This window comes from Aspergillus sclerotioniger, assembly GCF_003184525.1.
Source record: "Aspergillus sclerotioniger CBS 115572 chromosome Unknown BO94scaffold_3, whole genome shotgun sequence".
Classification (NCBI taxonomy): domain Eukaryota; kingdom Fungi; phylum Ascomycota; class Eurotiomycetes; order Eurotiales; family Aspergillaceae; genus Aspergillus; species Aspergillus sclerotioniger.
Genome location: NW_020290993.1, coordinates 829,289 through 851,318, shown reverse-complemented (window position 1 = coordinate 851,318; position 22,030 = coordinate 829,289). Strand labels below are relative to the sequence as shown.

General features: G+C 50.2%; 5 protein-coding genes across 5 annotated transcripts; 4 read left to right on the top strand and 1 right to left on the bottom strand.

Moving 5' to 3' along the window:
- Nucleotides 1–148: 148 nt before the first annotated feature.
- BO94DRAFT_620664 (MFS transporter) lies at nt 149–2,071 on the top strand. Its single transcript, XM_025616947.1, has 6 exons — nt 149–439; nt 508–693; nt 743–1,527; nt 1,582–1,625; nt 1,710–1,824; nt 1,885–2,071. The coding sequence occupies exons 1-6, from the start codon at nt 283–285 to the stop codon at nt 1,969–1,971; spliced, it is 1,374 nt and encodes a 457-aa protein (XP_025471953.1). The 5' UTR covers nt 149–282; the 3' UTR covers nt 1,972–2,071.
- Nucleotides 2,072–2,416: 345 nt separating this feature from the next.
- BO94DRAFT_531093 (cytochrome P450) lies at nt 2,417–5,033 on the top strand. The gene is made up of 10 exons (XM_025610825.1): nt 2,417–3,017; nt 3,093–3,195; nt 3,257–3,331; nt 3,407–3,532; nt 3,600–3,697; nt 3,753–3,917; nt 3,974–4,132; nt 4,186–4,369; nt 4,430–4,631; nt 4,693–5,033. Exons 1-10 carry the CDS (start codon nt 2,856–2,858, stop codon nt 4,910–4,912), a joined length of 1,494 nt encoding a protein of 497 aa, XP_025471952.1. The 5' UTR covers nt 2,417–2,855; the 3' UTR covers nt 4,913–5,033.
- A 797-nt stretch (nt 5,034–5,830) lies between these two features.
- BO94DRAFT_562849 (uncharacterized protein) lies at nt 5,831–7,974 on the top strand. Its single transcript, XM_025614317.1, has 4 exons — nt 5,831–5,954; nt 6,015–6,048; nt 6,128–6,679; nt 6,733–7,974. Exons 1-4 carry the CDS (start codon nt 5,875–5,877, stop codon nt 7,789–7,791), a joined length of 1,725 nt encoding a protein of 574 aa, XP_025471951.1. The 5' UTR covers nt 5,831–5,874; the 3' UTR covers nt 7,792–7,974.
- Nucleotides 7,975–8,342: 368 nt separating this feature from the next.
- On the bottom strand, nt 8,343–9,199 carry BO94DRAFT_620661 (uncharacterized protein). The gene is made up of 2 exons (XM_025616946.1): nt 8,994–9,199; nt 8,343–8,937 (listed from the first exon to the last, which is right to left on the bottom strand). The coding sequence occupies exons 1-2, from the start codon at nt 9,179–9,181 to the stop codon at nt 8,499–8,501; spliced, it is 627 nt and encodes a 208-aa protein (XP_025471950.1). The 5' UTR covers nt 9,182–9,199; the 3' UTR covers nt 8,343–8,498.
- Nucleotides 9,200–9,687: 488 nt separating this feature from the next.
- BO94DRAFT_620660 (putative polyketide synthase) lies at nt 9,688–21,381 on the top strand (the record flags this gene model as incomplete). Its single annotated transcript, XM_025616945.1, has 8 exons — nt 9,688–10,063; nt 10,118–10,677; nt 10,741–11,412; nt 11,494–12,058; nt 12,115–12,785; nt 12,837–18,654; nt 18,707–18,974; nt 19,021–21,381. 8 exons carry the CDS (start codon nt 9,688–9,690, stop codon nt 21,224–21,226), a joined length of 11,136 nt encoding a protein of 3,711 aa, XP_025471949.1. The 3' UTR covers nt 21,227–21,381.
- Between the last annotated feature and the right edge of the window lie 649 nt (nt 21,382–22,030).

The following is a 22,030-nucleotide window of genomic DNA, read 5'->3' as shown; positions in this document are numbered from 1 at the left end:
CTAGCATCACGACGCCCGGTTGGTGGCCGCATCCCACGTGCGAAACGGGAAGGGATCAGCTCCGAGCGGCAGCAACTCCGTAATCCCTGTTCTCCAATCTCACATAAGATCATAGCTGGCCAATGACTCATGATGTGCACAGGGCCTTCGGATCCTTGCGAATATGAAACACCCCGTTGGAATGAAAACTAACTGATGTCCATCTACTATTTTACTAGATAGTCAGAAAGAGCGTGTCACAGCGAAGTCAACGCCACAACTAAACTTGAAAACAGAATAACCATGACCACTTCAGTGACGCGTACGCTGATAATGGTTGGGCTGATAGCGCTCATGGAGCCTATCTCTGCCACCATGCTCTTTCCCTTCGTATACTTTATGGTGAAGGACTTCGATCCGAGCGACGTCGAGCATATCGGTCTTCGGGCAGGACTAGTCAGTATGTGTCTACTCAATATACCTCCAATTCACCTCCGATGGAAGATCTCTGTGATTGACCTTCGCCAGCTACTGCTTTCTTTATCCCACAAATGATCACCACTATTCCCTACGGGATCATATCAGACCGATATGGTCGCAAGCCAGTACTTCTAGCGGGTCTAATAGGAAGTGCCGTTTTTCTCGGTCTCTTTGGCCTCTCTCGCTCTCTTCCATGGGCGATTGCCAGCCGTGTCTTGTGTGGCTTCTTCAACGGTACTATTTTCCCCTTGTATCTCATCCTTCTTACACTCACAAATCACAGGAAACAGCCCAATCACCCGAACTGTCGCGGGGGAGATAGCCGACCGTGCTCATCTCAACCAGGGAAAAGTGTTTGCCATATTCGGTCTCACAGGAGCCCTCGGCTATGTAGTAGGTCCGATGATTGGAGGTGCCCTTGCGAAACCAGCAGAGCTATACGGACTCCGGGGACCTGGAAACATATTCGGAATATACCCCTACCTCTTGCCTTGCCTCATCGGTACGCTGATGATTCTCACCGTCACGATAATCAGTCTGTTTCTTCTCGAAGAAACTAACGACCGTGTACTCCGCAAAGATCCCGGGGGTGAGACGGCGGACGAAATCCAACCGTTGCTCCCATCATCCATTGTGAGCGACGGCAAGAGACATGGGCTACTGAGTCGTTCCATGATCGCCATGATGGTGAGTATTTTGTTTATGTGTCTACATGCCATCGCCTTCGACGAAGGTCTTCCTGTATTCCTAGCTTCGCCATCTACCACATCGCCGCCTGTCGGTCTTGGATTCACTTCAGCCCAGATCGCAAGAACGCTGTCATGTATGAGCCCAGTCCTTCTCTTAACACAATTTGTTGGGTATCCGATGTTGAGTCGCCACTTTCCTCCGCTAAGTTTGTGGCGATGGTCGGCGTTCATATACATCGTTTTTTATCCTCTGTTCTCTTTACTTCCCAGGCTTACAGCTCCGTCGGTGGATCGTCCGGCGCTTTGGGTGGTCTTGATGTTCATCATGACCGGCCGTTTCGCGGCCAATGTTGTTGCATATACTAGCATGGCTGTCATGGTAGGTTTTCTTTGTTTCGCAGATCTCATTGAAAGTCACTAAGTCCCTTTTTAGCTGAACCAGATGTCTCCTCCTGGTAAAAAGGGCACAACGATGGGGTCAGTCCTTCAATATCCAATACATCTCTTCACCTAAACATTGTTGTCGCTTCCAGCAATACTAATCTATCCTGTCTGTCATAGCATGGCTCAAACGGGAATGTCACTTGGTCGTGCAGTTGGTCCAGCTCTCGGTGGTATGGTCTGGTCTTGGAGTTTGTCTAATGGCCTTCCATTTCCCTTCGACTCCCATGCCTTGGTAGCTCTTCCCTCACCCTATCTTGCTTGTTGCGTTGCTAATATTTGTTCTGGTGTACAGTTCTATTTCCTGGCTGTACTAGGATGCTTGCAGGGAATTTCATCTCTATGGATCACCAAGGTAGCATCGGCTGGTGCATCGACTTGAGACTATTGAGGATGGTTTAGAAGATCAATTGTCATACAACGTCTATAAACTGGGTAAAATTAGATTATCAGTATATTATCTAGGAATTGAATATCGCATGTCCATCCTTAATGTGCTTGGAATTGAATCAATACGTTGGTTTTGCTCCATTAGCACCTCAGAAATAGATAACTACTGGTGTATCGTATCTAGAGACCCCATACCAAGCCAGAAAGTAGGGCTGTCGATGGAAATCGATCATAAGGCCTCTTTCCCATGCCGCCAGATACGATAGCTTACACCTCCTCGAGTGCAGATGTAAGACCTGTTTTCTCAGAAGGAATGACATGGTTTACTGCCGGCAGTGTCTCACCCCGATGGGGAATACTTCTCCGAGGCAGCCAAGTGTAAGAAGGATCCGCGGGACCGCCCAAGCGCCGCCAGGTGCGGGCAATCTCACTCCCAACACACCACGATGCCGTTCAGATCCACCCCGCTGCTCCGACATCCTTGCTTGAGTGTTCTTTTGCCTCATACTACGATGGATCAGAAATGAATGACGGACTTTGCCATTCACCGCGGCACGCCTCGTATACTCACCGGGTTGTCGCCGACGGGCCCGGAATCTAACACCAGTCGGCCTGAGCTAGACCTCGACAGACGACATCACTTTACGAGTTTAATCCAATTTACATTACCTGCATACGGCCAAAGGAGTAGTATAAAGCGAACATGATGCTAGTGGGGATGGTGGAAGGGATCTACACAGCAAACTAACTTGAGGCGCCTTGCTCACGGTAACGAAGACCAATCTCCTGCTGATTTTATCTATCCTAGTTGCAACCTCAGATCACATTAAAAAAAACCAATCACTCCGTCACATGCATCCAGCTATCGCTGAAACAATGCCGTCTGTGTGGTTCGCTTTGGTGGCCGCACCGGCGGTTGCAGTTCTGGTCTGGATCTGGCCTCACCTCAAGAGGGCTTCGCCTCCGCCAGGGATTCCAATCCTCTCTGGAACTGAGACCACTGACTACAGGCATCTGATTGAAGAGCAGTACACGAAGGTAAGCCGGGGCAAGGGAGGGGTTGAAGATCCAGAACTCTGGTCCGGAGACTAATGCAAAGCGTGCCGCCACCAGCATCCCAATCAGATCTATCTGCTCCAATCGCCATTTCGGCGTGTCTATGTGGTTCCCCCACGACTCGTCAACGAATACGCCTGGAAATCCGAGGACAAAGTTTGTAAGTGCCCCATCTTACTACAGATGATCAATCCGATGCAGCGGCTGACAGAGCCGCACAGCATCCGCCGTCGACCTGTGTGAGAGATTCTTGGGCCAATATACCTTGATTGGTTCGATGACTCCCGATCGACCAGGTAAGTACTATCTGCCTATCATATATTCTGGACTCGCCAACAGAGGGGATCCCTGCAATCTGACACGAAAAAAAGGTGATAGAACGCACACGGCAGTCACATATGCCAAAGGCTTGCTGACCCGCAGCATCAACCATGCCCTCCCAGGGGTGTATACCGATGTGGACACTCTACTAGATCGTGAAATAGGGAAAGACAAAAGTAAGAATGACCCTGGTCCTGTGCTAGTCCCCTAGAAGGAGCCCCAGTAACGAACTGACCGTGTAAGGCCGCACTGTCCACATACAAGCCGTCGTGCTGAATGTTTTCCTACACGTTTACGAGCGGGTATTTGTTGGTATTGATCTTGCACAAGATAAGACTTGGGTGAGTACCACCTTGGGATGGATCTGCATATGCCCCACAGCTAACTATTGGCTAGATGAGAACATGCGTCGAGTATCCCGGCGCTGCATTTCGAGCAGCATTAGCGTTGGCCAAGTATCACTGGAGTGTGCGCCCCATCGCTGCTCTCTTCATTCCGGAGATGAAGCTACTGCGAGTGCTCATTCGCATCCTTGATAGGTTCCTCCGTCCACTGCATCAGGTAGGTCGACAGTCACAAGGCACATTCTCGGAGAGCTGACAAAGAGGGCAATCAAGCAACGACAAGAATTGCTGAAACAAGTGGATGCCAAGAAACCCGTGGACATTATTCAGTCCTTTATGGATCATGCTGGAAAGGAGGCGACCAATACAACACTTTTGGTTGAGAGTATGGTAATGCTGAATATCGCTGGAATTCAGAGTACAGGTCGCGTGGTGTGTGCCTCTTTCCTCATTTGTCAAAGTTGCCTTGCTGATACAAACCCAAGCTGTTCCAAGCGCTTCTAGATCTTGCGGCTCACCCTGAATATATCCAACCTCTAAGAGATGAAGTAGCTGCCGCGATCGACAAGGAAGGTGGCGATCCGAACTTGTTGGCTACGGGATTGGCACGGTTGCAGAAGATGGACTCGTTTTTCAAGGAGTCCCAGCGCTTTCATCACGCTAATCTTTGTGAGTGTTACATTGCATATCGGCCATTCCGCTACCATCCACTCACAGTGTAATGATCAGTATCCGTATATCGCAAACTCATGCAGCCTCTAACCTTATCAAACGGGGTGACACTCCCGGCTAACTCATACATCGCCGTGCCTGGCTCCGTGTATTCGAGACTGTCAGATGACGGTACAGATCGACCATTTGACGGTTTTCAGTGGGCGCGGAAAAAAGGAGGGGGTGCGAGTGATAGCCGGTTAAACTACGCCTTCAGCGGGTAGGTGGCGGCCCTGTCTCATCCACTCCTCATGCATCATTTGCGCTAACCATGAGAGCAGCCCGGACTCTCTGGAATTTGGGGCTGGCAGCCATGCCTGCCCCGGTAGGCATTTTGCCGTAAACGTGCTGAAAGCAACCCTGTCCAGGATTCTGCTGCGCTATGATCTAAGCTTGCCACCGGGAACTGAACGGCCACGGGATCAGTTTAACCATCTGTTTGACCTGGTGCCGAATCCGGCGGCAGCTCTAGTGTGCACCCCACGGGGGATTGACCAATGATCAGGAATTTTCAAAGAGATTCACGTTGCTAACCTATCTCCATCTTTCGACTGGGGAAGGAAGAATCATATCTCGTTACCTAGATCACTTAGAATATCTAGCCTTGAGCGTCAAAATGTCATTCTTTTAATTAGTGCTTATGCCCAGCCCCATCTGGTGGTCTAATGCCACGTTGGCTATCTGTGGTCATTCCGGAGAGTGTGCTTTCAGCCCCCAAGTTTGTTTGCCGGCTCACAACTTACATGCATAATATCAAAATCAGCCCGCTCGGAAACAGGCCGCGTGGGAATGGCCGAGGGGTGATACCATGGACGTGACATGTGACAACCAGACAGCCATCTATGTGCGGCCAATTGGAAGTTATTGTCAGGCCAATGTTCTTCAGATGGATTTAGATCGCTTGCAGAAGGCTTCAAGTTGACAGATCGGCGACTAATATACGAGACTCACACGAAGTAGCCTACTCTGCAGGGAAAGGGTGGGCCAGTTCAGGCCATCGATTTCAGCCTGATCTTGCCTGAATACGGGATGCAAACAAACATCGGGAGGGATTCATGCCTCAGGCCGCATTTGCCCCGCGCGTCCCAACAACCCCATCCTAACAATGGCACTTATCCTAGACCCAGGACGCCTTGCTATCGAATTGGTCGGTTCGTAAGCAACTTGGCTGACCATTTTGAAGAATCTTGACTTACTCAGCACTAGTAAGCTATGGAGCTAACATCATCGAGCTCATACTGGCCGTGACTGACCAACTGAGGCTGGTCGCCGGGAGTGCATTGACCGCTCCACTTCTCGCCCATCATTTCTAATCCTTTCTGTCTGACATTTGACGTCTTCTTGCCAGATAACTCCCCCTTACTCTACTGGTATGATCATACTTCATAAGCTTATAAAGGCCCTCTTATATGGAAGCAGATGGGCTGAAATCCAGCCTTTCAAAGTCGTGAATCAGTCGCACAATGGTCTCCTCAATTCACCCCTACTCAGAGCCCACCGCGGATTACCTTCAGCCCACCAAGCCAAGGAAACAAGCCTGTTTGGTATATAACAATCTTCTTTCCACGTAATATCAATCAGGACGCTGAAACTTTCTTTCATACAAGGCATGTCGCCGACGCAAAAAACGATGCGATGTAAGTCCTCCGAGAAGAGACCCACGCCCCCGCATATTTTTGTCTCCACAGACTGACCCGGTGGTACATCTATGAACAGGGCAACCAGCCCGCATGCTCAGCATGCAGTGCATGGAACGTCGATTGCGTTTATGCATCCGGCCCCCAGAACATGTTCGATTATAATTTTCCCACTCCCAATAGTCCCCTGGGGATAGACCTGGCCTCTTTTGTCCACAATCTGCCACTCACACCTCTGGACTTTCCACTATCTCCACTTCCTTTGAATACAAGCCAGCTAGTGTCGGAGGATGGTGGGCCATCTCCGGACAGCCTGACATTGGTCGATTCCTCTTATCCTTCGTCGCGGAATCTCTCAACCGATCCTACATCCCCAGCACCATCGCCCGAGCAAACGGTCCAACTAGAAAACGAATTCTTTGCCCGGTACCATCCTCTTCTACCATCTATACACAAGCAAAGCTTTCAATCTCGTCCGCGTGGCCCGCAGGGGCCGTTGTTATCAAGGCCATTGGAGTGGGCCATCTTAGCCACCGCTGCAAGGACCCATCGTGACGTGAATGTCTCCTCCCAAGCAAGCGCTTTCTTACAAATTGCCGTCGACTCACTCACCCAAAGCCCTCTTCTCCAGGTACTAGTTCCCCGGGCACATTGCGTGATCTCATCAACTGACAGAAATATCAGGAAAATGTGTTGAAAAACTTGCAAGCAGCAGTGTGGTGCGTGTATTCGCTTTACAATGCTGGCGAGATAGCCAAGTCCGTGGTATTGCTGGCTCAGGCATACTCCTTGGCCTGTTTGAATGGACTGAATAGACTGGATGACCCCAGTCCCAACGTCCCGCTAGCAGTCCAGTTCTCTGCGCTTGAATCAGAAGAATGCCGCTGCACACTTTGGGCTCTCTTCATCCTTGACCGACATATCAACTTCCTAATGGGTCGCCATTTCGTCGTAGATGACACTCTCTGGTGCGTCAATTACCCTTTAGACGACCGCTCTCTTCAGTATGGCCTACGCCCGGACCCAGAACGCTACGATCGAGATCTTGCATCGCTGGCTTCAGAGAACCCCAATCTTTCAATTGGGACTTCTCTTACTCGTTTCGTTTGCAAAGCTAGCGTCATCCTAGGGCGCACAGTCAAATACAAGACTATAAACCCCATACCTACACATGCCGGTGATGCCCGCAGCCGCCTAGCGGACTTTCATGAGCTTCAGTCCGCACTGGCCTGCTTCTGGGTATCGCTTCCAGTTTACGTTCATAACATCAGTGAAGTTCCGCCGGAAAATGCGCTCCAATGTGTCTGGTTGCTGATCATTCTCCACACCTGCTCCACGGTGCTTTTCTACATAACTGAGGCAGAGCGCCGAAGCCCAGGAGATACCAATATGCCCACCCAACAACAGAATTTCCAGTGCTCCTACAAGTCTGTAGACAAGGTTGTGGCTACACTCCGTCAAATTTCAGGGCTTGCAACTGATGCGGTGTCGAATCCGATGCTAGCGTCCTCCTACTTTTTGTGCTGCCGTTTCATTTTGGTGCAGTGGCGTCTCTCGCAACAGCAGTCGTACCGACTGGATCTGAGCCTCGTTTCGAAAGTTTTGGAACGTATGGCTCAGGGACAGGCACATTTGCCGCGCATATACAAAAATGTCATTGACCAAGAGCTGGCGAGGAATATGCAGGAAGAAGGGATCGTTCTCCATTCGTTGTTGCCCACGGATCTCTGTTTTCTGATTTAGACTGGATATACCATAGATCTGGCGAAATACGATGCATTGATTGTATTTGACCATAGTTTGGGCAATGTTGGATATGTGCGTGATAAGGTTACATATATTTAAACGTATGGTTGCCGTGATGGACATCCATCTTTAACATGTGATTGAGCACACCTTGCTAGGAAAAACACAGAAATTTTTGTGGGAGTTCAACTCGTAAATCAGAGACTCGCCATTCTCTATATACAGTAGACATGAGGAAAACTCGTGGAATATGGGATCGGACAATCTCCAGTTTCATTGGGGGGGGAGGCCGCGTCGGCCCGGAAAAAGCATCCGTCCGAGGCGACGCGTCGGCAGGTCTACTCGGGAATCCAGCTTATCCACATTGTGAAAGACAAACAATCTGTGCCACTGTAGAGTAGTGCACTCATATGGATCTCTACTCACATCCACGTTTCTTGCTCAACGAATTTCTAGCATTAATACTTCAGGTCTGTCTCAGTACTACCGGAGGCGCTAACAAATTACAAGTTGAGTACCATCTGGCTTATGGGATTCTAAATGTCTCCGTCATCATTGGCATTTTCAAGGCAATGCTATTCCTCCTCCGTTATATCCATTAAAAAACTTCCACCTCCTTGAAAACTCAAAGAGCTTTTTTCCACAGAGAACTGACACCATGGTTGGGACCTCAGTCGCAGAAAGTGAAAATACATGACTTGCTCCTACAGTCCCAAGTGATATTGGAGAGACTCCCCCGAAACCTCACCGCATGGGTTGATCAGTTCAAATGGGAGCTGGACCTTCCATCTCTGTTGGATGTTTGTCAGAGTCTCAAAGGCATCGTGACAGTCTCGGATGGATTTCCTATCCACGTCATCACCACTGAGGACGTTACGGGACCCGACAGCATATCCTCCAAGGGGCCTGTCGAAGTAACTGAGCGCTAAGCGTCCAGCTTCACCATTGCCCAGGTCGAGGGCAGTCGCTACATAGTCCGAATCGATGGACGGTTTCGACGGGTCTTGGACCAGGTAATTGACGGCGTGGACTCGGCATTCCACAGCCGTGCAGTTGCCCGTTGAGGTATACTCAAACCAGTCGATCTGACGAGGCTTCGGCGAGCAATGAGAAGTGTCGGTATTTGGGACCGGGTCAAGCCACCTGCGCGGACGTATCAGTACCTAAGAACATTTGGCTCTGTTCGGATGCCAGCTTACCAGCCGAAACTGAAATAGCCTTGAGGAGTCACGTAGGAGAAGAAGTTCGCTCCAACATATTCGCTATCTTTAGGATGCACTGATACTGCGGAGGGATAAATCACAATGGAGGAGCCGTGAAAGAGAAAGTCGGCGACTCCCACCGAGGCAAGAGCCAGCAGGCCTGCAAATGATTGAAAGATCTGCATGGCTAATTGATGATTACGCCAAGTGTGGTCTTATTGAGTGGCAACAATTGGCAGACTCCACCTATTTATCACTCACTGCCATGGAAACCTCTAGCTACTGACGTACTGGAGGGTAAGGCGTCGTTCGGCGCCCAGTGCGGCCCGCGCTTAGTGGAGTCAACAGGGATATCGGGCCCCATGTTCGTATCCATACCGGCACTACTGCACCCGCGGCGGCATCAGATTATGTCCCGCCGTCATATGTGAGAAATGTCTGCCGACACGAACAGGTCCGAAAGTAAGCCGCAGCTGGGCCGAAACCCTAGAATGGGGGCCGTCAGACCGAGTGGGGATAGCTTCATGGCTCGAGTCTCTTGGGGTTTTACGTGAACAGTCTCCTACAATGTGGTTCACGTATAAACATTCATAAGCAGAACACTCTCCTACAGACCATTACCTGGCGTCAGTTATTCACTTCTCACATACTCCTCTCCAGACTTTCGTGAAGACAGAAACTAGTCCTAAACATGATACCTGTTTCATCTCCCGATATTGCCATAATAGGCATGTCCTGCCGCGTAGCAGGCGCCAATTCACCCTCAGAGCTTTGGAATGTGCTCGCGTCCTCAAAGGACGTTCGTACCGAAATCAGTCGGTTCAACTCGGATGGGTTCTACAAGCCTGACGGTGGTCCTCGAAAAGGTCTAACAAATGTCCGCCATGCTTATGTTATGCCCGATGGGGTTGACAAATTCGACAATACATTCTTCAAGATTTCGCCACTGGAGGCCGAGGCCATGGACCCCCAGCAACGCCTGTTGCTCGAGCTCACATACGAGGCAATTGAGAATGCTGGGGTTACACTCGACGAGTTTGAGGGGAGTGATACTGCTGTTTACGCTGGTAATGAAGCCCCTTCTAGTTTTAATGAGGTGATATGAATTTGACCGCACACAGGTATCTTTGGAAATGACTACCACACTAGTCTCCTACGAGATGTGGATGCGACTCCGAAATACATGTCCACAGGAACGTCAAACTCCATTGCTGCTAACCGTATTAGTTATGTGTTTGACTTGCATGGACCCAGTCTAGTCATCGACACGGCCTGTTCTTCGACAATGGTAGCCTTGCATCAGGCAGTGGCTGGTCTCAAGGCAGGGGAATCTAGCATGGCAGTTGTTTGCGGCGCAAATCTGATCATCAGCCCCGACATGTTCGTACACATGTCTGAGTTGGGCTTTTTGAGTCCTAGTGGCAGATGTCAATCCTTTGATGCAGCTGGGGATGGCTATGCTAGAGGGGAGGGTGTGATGGCCATCCTTCTGAAGCCTCTGAATGAAGCTCTGCAGAACGGTGATCCTATTCGAGCGGTGATCCGGGGCACAAGGATCAATCAAGATGGTCGCACACAAGGAATCAGCTTGCCGTCCTCTGAGGCACAACGACAGAATTTATTCTCACTGTACAAACAGCTCGAGTTGGATCCTGGTGGTGTTCAGTACATTGAGGCACATGTATGATTCACCTCTGATTTTGTGAGCCTAATCCAGACATGCTGACCAGGAATATCTCTCTAGGGTACCGGAACTGCAGTTGGAGATCCTCTAGAGATGTCTGCGATTGACGCCGTGTTTGGAGACTCACACTCGGTAGACAAACTGATAGTAGGATCAGTGAAGAGCAGTATTGGTCATCTTGAGTCCTGCGCTGCGTTGGTTGGGATAATCAAGACGGTCGAGGCGCTTGAGCGAGCCACTATCCCACCACAGATGCTATTCCGCACCCCTAACCCGAAGATAAATTTCGATCGGATATCCATTCCAACCAATCTAACGACTTGGCCGACAAGCACGGATGGATCTCGACGAGCAGGCGTCAACTCATTCGGCTTTGGCGGTACTAATGGCCATGCAGTTTTGGAGGCCTTTGACTCTACACATGCCGCTTCGAGGATACTTGATGAGAATAGACCATATCTGTTCAAGGTCTCAGCGGCCAATACGTCGTCTCTCGTGGGATTGTCAAAATCGATAGCCGATTACGTTGAGAGAGAACGACCAGCCTTGTGTGATCTCTCGCACACCCTTCTTTCTCGGCGATCGAATCTCAGGAAGCTGGCGTTTATTGTCGCGTCTTCTCACGATGAACTGGTTTCGAAACTGAGAGTTGAGCCCCAGGAGCTCGTGAGAAGCAACACTGCCAATAAAAAAGTGGCCTTCATCTTTACTGGCCAAGGTGCACAATGGCAAGTGATCATTTGGCTCAATCTATCAATCGGTTGGTTTTCCTGTGAGATCTCTCGCTAACATGTGGTTCTATCTAGGCCCCAGATGGGAAAGCAGTTGCTGGGGACATCTCCCCTGTTCCGAAGCGTCATTACCGATTGCGATAACGTCTTGCAATCTTTGCCTGACGCGCCATCGTGGAAGATTGCAGAGGAACTAGTCAAGTCTAAAGAGAAGTCCCGGTTAGCTAGAGCCAGCTTCTCACAGCCAATGTGCACTGCGTTGCAGATCGGACTGGTGGAGATCCTGAGATCCTGGGGCATCTCACCGAACGGTGTTGTTGGCCATTCTTCTGGGGAGATTGGAGCTGCCTACGCTGCAGGATTTCTCTCCCTTCGAGATGCTATTACCATCGCCTTTTATCGTGGTTTGTATCTGGGTGAAAATGCCCCTGTCAAGCGAGACGGTCCCGCCGGGGCTATGTGTGCCATTGGTCTGGGAGAAGCTGACTGCGCTAATATGCTTGAAAGGTACCAAGGAAAAGTCGTTCTTGCGGCTGTGAATTCACCAAGCAGCTGCACACTATCTGGCGATGTTGATGGGATCCAAAAGATCGTGGCAGAGTGTACTGAGAATGGTACATTCTGCCGGGCGCTGCGTGTTGACATGGGTATGTGGCTATATCAATTGGCCATTGTTTCATTATTTAACTGACAAATTAATCAGCATACCACTCCCATCACATGCTACCGTTAGCCCCAGCATACGAAAATGCAATGAACGCGGCGCATGTCCAACCCCTCAGTGGCAATCCAACAACGTGTGAGATGTTCTCCTCGGTGACTAGACAGAAGGTAACTAGCGGTGACTGTGTTCCCTCGTACTGGAGAGACAACATGGTGTCCTGTGTACGCTTTCTGGATGCATTAGGTCAGCTTGCTACCAATGTTAACCCGGATGTCTTTTTCGAAATCGGACCTCACCCGGCTTTGAAAGGGCCTGTTGGGGACGTCTTATCCAGCATGGGTAAGACCGAATACCAGTATTTCCACTCTTGCTTCCGTGGACAGCCAGATCATGAAGCAATGTTGAATACTGCTGGAAGCATGATAGCCGCGAATTTGCCGGTGTTGGCAAGCCGTGTTAATGCAGCCCAGACATGCCATGGCCTCAAGTCTACATACACCACAGGAAGGGTGCTCACAGACCTCCCTACCTACCACTGGGACCACTCGACAGGATTCTGGGCCGAGTCTCGATTGAGCAAGAATGTACGTGAGCGCCGATTTCCCCGCCATCAACTGCTGGGTACAAGGTTTCATAACGATATGCCGCTTGCCCCAAGGTGGAGGAACGTCTTTTGCTTACAGGATTTGGGCGATATTGCCCATACATTGGTAAGATTGTCTCAAATGAGAAAGAAGCAAGTTGTTAATCGATGGCTCTAGACCGACCGATCGTTTTATGGCTCAGTGGCAATAACCCTTTCTATGATTCTGGAAGCTGCACGGCAGATATTCATCGAGAATCAGCTGGACATGCCCCTGGTTCGGCTTCAGGATATTGCCTTTCAGCATCCAATACCATTCCCAGAGGATCCCGAGGCTCCAATGGAGATTCATCTGGTTATACACCAGGATACCGCCACTAGTGGATGGAGGCTTGAGATATTTTCTGCGCGTTCCCAAAGTGAAATGACATGGGTGAAGAACTGCACTTCTCGATTGAGCTTTTCTCGAGACGAAACTACACTTCCAGAATCTACAGAGTGTCAACATGACGAGGATAAACTAGAATACGCGCTATCTTTCGGGACGATGCAACACCCTGACCTTGATGACTTCTCCTTCAACAAAGATAGCGCCTACGGTCGGTTCTCGAACCCGGTCCTTGGATACGAGAATTACAAGGTCGACCCTGCCATTCTCTCTACAGTACTACAACTTCCTGAACTCGTTCTGCAGGCATCAGGACTTCCAGCAGCCTATCAGCTACTTGAGATCGGGACTTTGGAGCTAGATATCACGATGCCAGCGATCGAGAAAGGGTCATTCCAGGTGACATTCCCGACGCGGGGCACAACCGGCGGAAAGGCCGAACTGGCTGTTTATGGAGAATCCGGCCATGGCTTAGTCGTCCGAGGGATGTCTTTACAGCGGCAGAAGGTGATTCAGAAGGATCCTATTCTAAAGTCTTTGTTCTACAAAAGCCACCTACAGCCAGATATAATTCGTTTGTCGAGCACCAGCGCCTTGCACATCAAACGGGTAACGGAGCTTGTCACCGGAAAGTGGCCCATGTGCGATGTTGGAATAATCAATCTTGATTCAACAACGACTGCGACTTTACTCTCTGGCCTCCAGGGTATGGAATCGCATCAACGACCGAAATTCCGCTCATTGACCATAGTCGGTGATCATTCTGTGAAACAGTCTGATCGCGTGAGGACTCTGGATGGCTTGGACGGCTCTCTGAAGTTACACTGTCTGATAGGCAAAGCTTGTGATGTCCGGTCTTCCACATCTAATCTGTTGCAGAACGGTGTGGTCTGCGCACTGCTAGAAGACCATGAAGATGAAGCTTTCTTTTCGGAAACATTCGACTCGATCTGCGACGTGACGGGACTGGATGAAAAGACTTGGAGACTAGGACGGCTCAAGCCACATGCAAATGGGACGCTGGTTCCGGATAATGTGAAGGTTATTGCGCCATTTGACATTATCTCAGCGCCTTCCGTCGCCAATGCGAGCCCCAAATTCGAAGGCATTTTGCTGGAGACACAGACGCTCAAGCAATGGACAAGCGCCAACGCCTCCACTGATAGTTTCGACGCCATTATTGTTGACAGTGCAGACAAGTCAATCCTGGTGGATTGGAAAGGCGCCCAAATTCTACCTTGGCTGCAATTCGTGGTGGACCACGTCAAAGTGCTTCTCTGGGTATCCATAGCGGATGGTTTGGGCAACCTGTCAGGAAGTCTCCTGAAAACTCTGCAGTCAGAGTATCCCTCTGTCAGATTCGCCACCCTTATATTCAAGGGAGAAAAGGACATGGACTTTATTACTCGGACAACACTTGCCCTTTATGATGATATCATACACGGGGACCGCGAAATCCAGTACGTTGTTCAGGACCGGCGCTTCCACATTCTGCGATACCAGCCAGATGATGAGCTATCTGCAAGCGTGGGAATTATACCTCCAGTCCAGGAGGCTGCCAAGCGAAGCCCGCAGCTCTCTATACATCAGCTGACCTTGTCGGGTCCAAGATCGACCCTCCTTTTGAGTGAAAGAGCTGGCATTGATGTGGGTCGTCAACAAAATACATATCGGGTTGTTGTTGATACTAGTGTTGTGGATCTGGCCGATACGTACCGGTTTAACAATCGCAGTCTGTTGGATTCGCCGCACCTGGGGCGTTTCTTTGCCGGACGTGCTTACTCTGCTTTTGGATCTGACTCCTCCTTTATTCGGGTCGTGGGGTGGCATACGAATGCGCACCAGTCCGTTCTGGATCTGCCCGCATCACAGGTGTTCCCTATCCCTGAGGGGACTTCTGTGGTAGATGCTGTTGTGCAGTATGCGGCTTTTACTACAGCAGCGACTGTTTTAGGCGACATCGCGAGATGTCGTCGTGGAGACAGGCTGTATATACGCGTCGCCGGAGTCCTTGGCGAAGCATTGACAGCAACTGCAAAGCTCCTGGGAGTCACAGTTGTCTCAGAGGCTCGCAGCACGGATATAGTCATTGAGTATGCTAGTGAAAGAGGTCTACTATTGAATGGTGGCCCGGTTTGTCTGCAGAAATTGTCGGCCACCAATGCCTTCCACAACTCTGTTGCTTCACGGCTTGGCCCTCGATTAGCACTGAACAGTGTCGTGTCAACGTTCAACATCAAGGACCATCAGGTCGCCTTCGAGAGGGCAGTAGAACAGCCGTTTGCCGTTGTTCTCAGTCACTCCGAACATGATGACCTTGGCAATGCCATTACATGGTACCCTTCAAAGAAGCCTCTGTTCCGTGATGACGGTGCCTATATAATTATCGGAGGATCTGGAGGTCTTGGCCAATACTTGTGTTCATGGATGATTCAAAACGGGGCCAAGAACCTCTACATTCTGAGCCGTCGAGGAATTCTCGCCCCCGGCGCTCATGAGACAGTAGAGGCTATTGAGAGGCTCCATGGTCATCTGGAAGTATTGAGTGCAGACGCAACGGATTCCAGTGCTGTGCAAGAAGCCCTCGAGTCAATTCGACAGGTGATTCCTATTCGTGGCTGCCTCAACCTTGCAATGATTCTGAAGAACTCGCCTTTCTCAACGATGACAGATGAGCAGTGGGATGATGTCCTTCGAGTGAAGGTTGATACGACGTGGAACTTGCACCAGCATACATTGCAAGACGACTTGGACTTTTTCATCATGTTCTCCTCCATCAGTTCAATCTGTGGCAACAGAGCACAAGCCAATTATGCTACTGGCAATGCATTCCTCAATTCAATGGCTGAGTACCGCCATGGTTTAGGACTTCCCGGAACCGCTGTTGCACTGGGTGCTATGTCCGGTATCGGAGTCCTGGCAAATAATGAAGAACTACTTCGCATCCTTCGCCAGAGCGGCCTGGATATCGTTGATGCCAAAGGCCTGGAGAAAGTTATGGAGGCGGCTATTTTATCCTCCCAGTCCCGGGATCATGCGACTATCACCGTTGGTCTACAGATGTTCGAAACACTTGATGGCAAGGTTCAGGCAGAGTCAGACCAAACTCAAATCTTTTGGACTGAATGGCCTGAATTTGCCTGCTTAATGGACCACAAAGCCTCGGGGTCTGGAGCTGCCGCGGAGCTTTCTCTTCTCGATCAAGTGCTGGCGCTAGATTCCGATGCCGCATTGGGTGCGCTGCTCAAGGGATTCAGGGTATGTCTGTCGAATATTACCGGTCAGCACGAATCATCATTCGATCCTGCCTCTCCTCTCTCCATGTATGGACTGGACTCGTTGAATGCGGTGGGGGTGCGATACTGGTTCTTCAAAGAAATTGGTGTCGACCTTCCTGTGTTTGATGTTCTTGGCTGCACAAGCATCAATGCATTGCTTGCACGTGCCTATCAGAAGCTCGAGGGGCAGAAGTCTGCGACAGAGGCAATCAAGATACCGCAGCCGGTTGCTCACACTGAGGTGGCCGTGCGTCCTCTGTCACATTCTCAGCAACGGTTATGGTTCTTGTACAGATTTTTATCCGATAAGACGGTGTACAATCTTCTCTTGGTCTGCCATATAATCGGATGTGTTGATGCCACCAAGTTCGCCACAGCTTGGACGGTACTAATGGAACGGCATGAAGTTCTGCGATCGAAGATTGTTGACACGGCGGATGGATTGCAACAAATTCCGATTTCCGAGAGGGCGTTCCCGTTGACGGTTGTCGAGACCTCGGATGAAGATTTCCAGCAGCGAGAAGAAGCATTGACCCAGATAGCTAGAGTCCACAACTTTGACGTCGAAGGAGGTGAGCTGATTCGAGGGTGGCTGCTCAGATCGCCCACCAAGGCTCGCTTCTTCCTCGCTTCGAACCACCTTGCCTGGGATCGCTCCTCGGTTCCTACAATTTTTAGCGAGACTTCGGCAATCTACAAATTTCTCCTAGCTGGAGAGCAGCCAGAAGAACAGCTTCAACCAGTGCCTTTCCAGTTCATTGACTACACTCTTTGGCAAAATGATTGGTTGAACCAAGAAGCTCTTACCGCCCCAATGATAAGCTACTGGGAGAAGAAGCTCGCTGGGGTTCCCCAAGCCGTTTCCCTGTTGCCTTTTGCGTTGAAGGAGCAGCGACCATCTATGAAGGTATACGAGGTTGGCCGGGTGCAGCATATTCTGGATGCCGAATTAGCGACAAGTATTAAGAACTTTTGCAAGAGACATGCAGTTACGCCCTTCATGTTTGTTACCTCTGCTCTGGGTGCAGTTCTGAGCCGGTTGACTGGAGATGAGGATGTCGTCATTGGAATCACGGATGGTGATCGAGGACACTCGGCCTTTGATCAGCTGATTGGCTTTACGGTCAATATGTTGCCCTTGCGAAGTCACATCACCCGTCATATGCCCTACATGACATTCCTGGAGCAGTTCCGGACTACCTGTCTTGAGGCATATGAGCATCACGCGGTCCCATTTGATTACCTTCTGCAGAAGCTGAACATTTCCCGCAGTACTAGTCACAGCCCTGTCTTCCAGATCACAGTCAACTATCAAGTTCAAGGGGGCTTTCCTGAAGTCGACTTTGGGGAGTTCAAGTTCGCAGAGTACGATCATTACAATGCGAGATCCCAATCAGACATTGCCCTGGAGGTTGAAGAGTTGGGAACGGGTGAGCTTTTGTGTGGATGGGACTTTGATAGTTCCCTGTACGACGAAGCTGGTGTTCTGGAATTGGTAGAGATGTATCATCTCTTCATCCAAGATGTGATTGAGAAGGATGGCGCTGGTCAAATCGAGGATTTCCAACTAGTCTCGAGCGCTGACAAGGCTCGGATCGCATCCGCTCTACAACCGTCTTACGAGGATGAACCATCCTTGGAACAACTCAACCAGTCATTGTTCCCTGTTTTGTTTGCCGCTGCGGTCGGAGAGAATCCGAATAAGACGGCACTTATTGATTGCCACGGCAGCCTCAGCTACAGTGAGTTAAAGGCGCGCACGAATGCTGTGGCGAACACTTTGCTGGATAATGGGGCACGAATGGGGGATCGCATCGGTATCTGCTGCGAGCAAAGCAACTCCCTGGTCATTGCAGTTTACGGCATTCTCAGGGCCGGGTGTGTGTATGTCCCAATCGATCCTGACTTTCCTGCAGAGCGTATTTCCTGGATGATTGAAGATGTGGGGATCAGCAAGATACTCGTGGATGACTTGGGCGACAAGAAGAGTCAACAGATCTTGATGTGTGGCTTTGAGTTGGAACATCTATATGAGGTCGAAAAAGTCAGCCAGGAATCCAGCAGGATGGAGACACCTGTCTTGCCTCGGGAAATCGAGCCTTCGGATAATTTCTGCTGCATCTTCACGAGTGGAAGTACGGGTCGACCAAAGGGTGTGTATATTGGTCATGCCCAATTGCGATATCAGATGCATGGGTACAACAAATATATCGGCACATCTAGCGACGATTTGATCCTGCTGGCTTCAGCAATGGTGTTTGACATGTCACTTCCAGCCATTTTTGGGACGATTCAATATGGCGCCACCATGTTTGTTGCATCCAGAGAAGGTATATCATTGTTCGATATATTTGTGTCAAGATAGCTGACCTGTCAACGCAGCGCGATATTCTGCCATCGAGATGATCAGCACATTAATCACTCGGCAGATCACCAACTGCATATTTACCCCTACACAGGTCAAGGTCATGCTGCAAGCACCCAACAAGAAAGACCTCTCGCTTTGGACGAGTCTGCGGAGACTTGTACTAGGAGGGGAATCGGTATCCACTCATCTAGTCCGGGACTTTTTCGCCCTCGAGTTGCCGCAAGCCAGGTTCTTCAACGGATATGCGCCGTCTGAGACGACTGTTGTTAACACATTGAAAGAGTGAGCAACCACCCTAGATTTATTGTTGGGTCTAACCAGGGCATAGATTGTTTCCGGAAGATGCTGGAAGATCGGATATTCCACTTAACGTCCCGTTCTTCCCCGCACGTTTGTATATCCTCGACGAGGAAATGCGGCCGGCTCCATTCGGAGTTCCTGGCGAGCTGTATATTGGCGGCCCTAATGTCAACCGGGGATATGTGAACAGGCCTGAAATCACAGCAAAGGCTTTCCTCGACGACCCCTTTGCTCCAGAGTCGGAGATTCAGGCCGGCTTTGGCAAGCTCTATCGCACCGGAGATGCTTTTTGCCTTTCTCGAGACGGAACTGTGCGCGCTCTTGGGCGCATTGGCAGCGACCGTCAGGTCAAGATACGCTCCATGCGGGTTGAGCTCCAGGAAATAGAGAATGCGATCTGGTCCGCATACGAGGTCTTGCAAGAAGAAGGGGCCCCATCGCTATCGCTTGTGGCTGTTACGTATCACCGCAAGGGCGAACTTGATGGGCTTCTCGCGGCATACCTCGCACCGTCCGGGTCTGTTGAGGTATCAGATGATGAACAGCGGCATTTGACTGGCTATTTGCGACTCGCTCTCAAAGCCACCCTTCCTGTCCACATGCTGCCGGCAGCTTATGTGTTTGTCCGCGATTTGCCACGCACCATCACAGGAAAAATCGATCACTTGGCCATTTCCTCGTGGCAGGCACCGACAGTCAATGCAGCCAATGGGGTTAGTTCTCATGAGAATCTGAGCGAGACTGAAAGCATTGTTGCAAGTGTCTGGAAGAGCGTTCTGCATATTGGCGAGGCTCTGGGCCCTGCCGATGACTTGTTCGCTCTAGGTGGACACTCGTTGATCTTGCTTCAAATTCAAAGCGAGATTGCCGACAAATGCGGTGTTACCATCTCGCTTGCGGAGATGTTTGCGAATCCATCACTCAGGGAAATGGGGTATTTGCTAGCTCAGTATCAACGTGGTGACTACGATGGACATTCAAAAGAGGCCATTTCGGACGAACATGAACCGTCGGCAACCATCGACTGGCAGAAAGAGACATTGCTGCCCGGACCAACTTGGACGGTCGCATCCTCTGAAGCGGCCAACCCAGCTGCGATTGTTGTTACTGGCGCGACGACCATGATCGGTGCCCATTTCGTACATCTAATGTTGGCTTCGTCTACGGTCAATGTGCATTGTATTGGGGTGCAAGCGACCAGCGAGCATGAAGCCCGGGCCAGCGTCTTGTCCACCTTTTCCAAATGGAACTTACTAGACGTATCCAGTGCAGCGCTCGATGAAAGACTCTACGTATACCGTGGCAGTCTATCGCATCCTACTCTCGGGCTATCGGACGACATTGTACGCCATCTCGATGAGCAGGCAGACCAGGTTTACCATTTCGACTCGGACGTGTCCCTGTTGAAGAACTATGAGGCCCTCCGACCGACCAACATTGGCTCACTACATTTCCTTATCGACCTAGCCCGTGGATCCTCGGGCAAGGTAAAACCACTGCACTATTTGTCCAGCTGGGGAGTTCCGCACCTGCAATCATGGGCATCCAGCAGCCTGTCCAACCAAGGCTACATCGATGGCGAGAAAGAACTCACCAACCTGACCCCTGGCAGCGAAAACACCCTAGGATACCTAAAATGCCGCTGGGTGTGCGAGGCCCTGTTATATGAAGCAGCGAAACGGGGCCTTCCTGTGAGCATCTACCGCGCCTGCATGTGTGGTAGTGCGCCACTGTCAGGCCGCGGACTCGACCGAACCGACATCAACCGACGAATCCTCGAGGCCTGCTTACAGACCAGTCTTGTTCCTGATTTCCGGAGCGCCAATGGAGGCGGAATGAGCTGGATTTCGGTGGACTATTTGGTGCAGTCAATCAAGCATCTTTCCAGTGACTCGACCCCTGGGACTACAGGTCAGACACGCATCTTCAACTATCAAGCGGAGAAGCACATCCCGTACACGCAGTTGCCAGCGGTATTGGGTGGTGACCCAGCAGATGGCGGAGTGTCTCTAGCGGTGGTCCCACCAGCAGAATGGTTCAAGGGTCTTCGAGAGAGCCATAATCCTGAGATGATCATGCACGCAGAAGTGCTGGAGCAGTGGTTTGACGCCGGGTGGACTCCGTTTACATTGCAGGGAGAAACAAGTGGACGTCTTGTGGAGGTGGGATTGGTGGCGCCGACAGTAACTCGGGAGTTCCTTTTGAAGCAGGTTGTCGGGACGGTGGGATTCTAGTTGATTGCATAGGATGCCATGAGTTTTTATTGTTGGGAGTTTAGATGAGTTTTAGTTTGAAGTTCAAGATAATGATGTTGGGACTCACAGCCCCCAGTTAATCAGTCATGTCTTCTTCTTTCGTTTGTATGTCATGCTATGAAATTTCTCATACGACAAATAGAGATTCAACAGCATTTCATCCCACGGTCTTCTTGCTCAAACGCCTATAGCTATCACCACACAAATCAAATTCAATAAGCCTACATCATCTTGATAAATCTCTCTCTCTGCACCTGTCCCTCAACATCCCTTTCTCTGCTGCATCCATAAAAAAGTTCCATCCGCGGACCGATCTGTGTAACCACACCACGACCACACCAACCAGCAGACCAAAACAAAAAGAAATGATCAAAGCCTCAACAAACACCGACTACATGGAATTACTATCAAACTTCAAGCATGCTATCCCATCGCCCCTTTCCAGCAAACAAGTCCCAAAAGCAAGTTATGCTATTTATGCTGTACGGTACAGGATCAGTTTACAGTTCGCATGGCCATTCCGCGTTCGAGTCGTTGCTCAGGCTTTTCTTTCATTTTCCTTTCACTTTTGGGGGTTTTTTTTTTCTTTTGAGGGGTCGGATGTGATTAACTGAAATATCGTTTCTACTTTACTTCTCTTTCCTTTTTTAGAACGAAAAGAAAAGAAAAATGGGAGTGTTCTTAGTTAGACAGAGGGGTTGGGTACTACTGGCTTGATGTATGCCGAATGTACGGTTGTTGGGCGTTGAAGTGGAGTGGATAGATGAGCGGTGTGGAGGATCT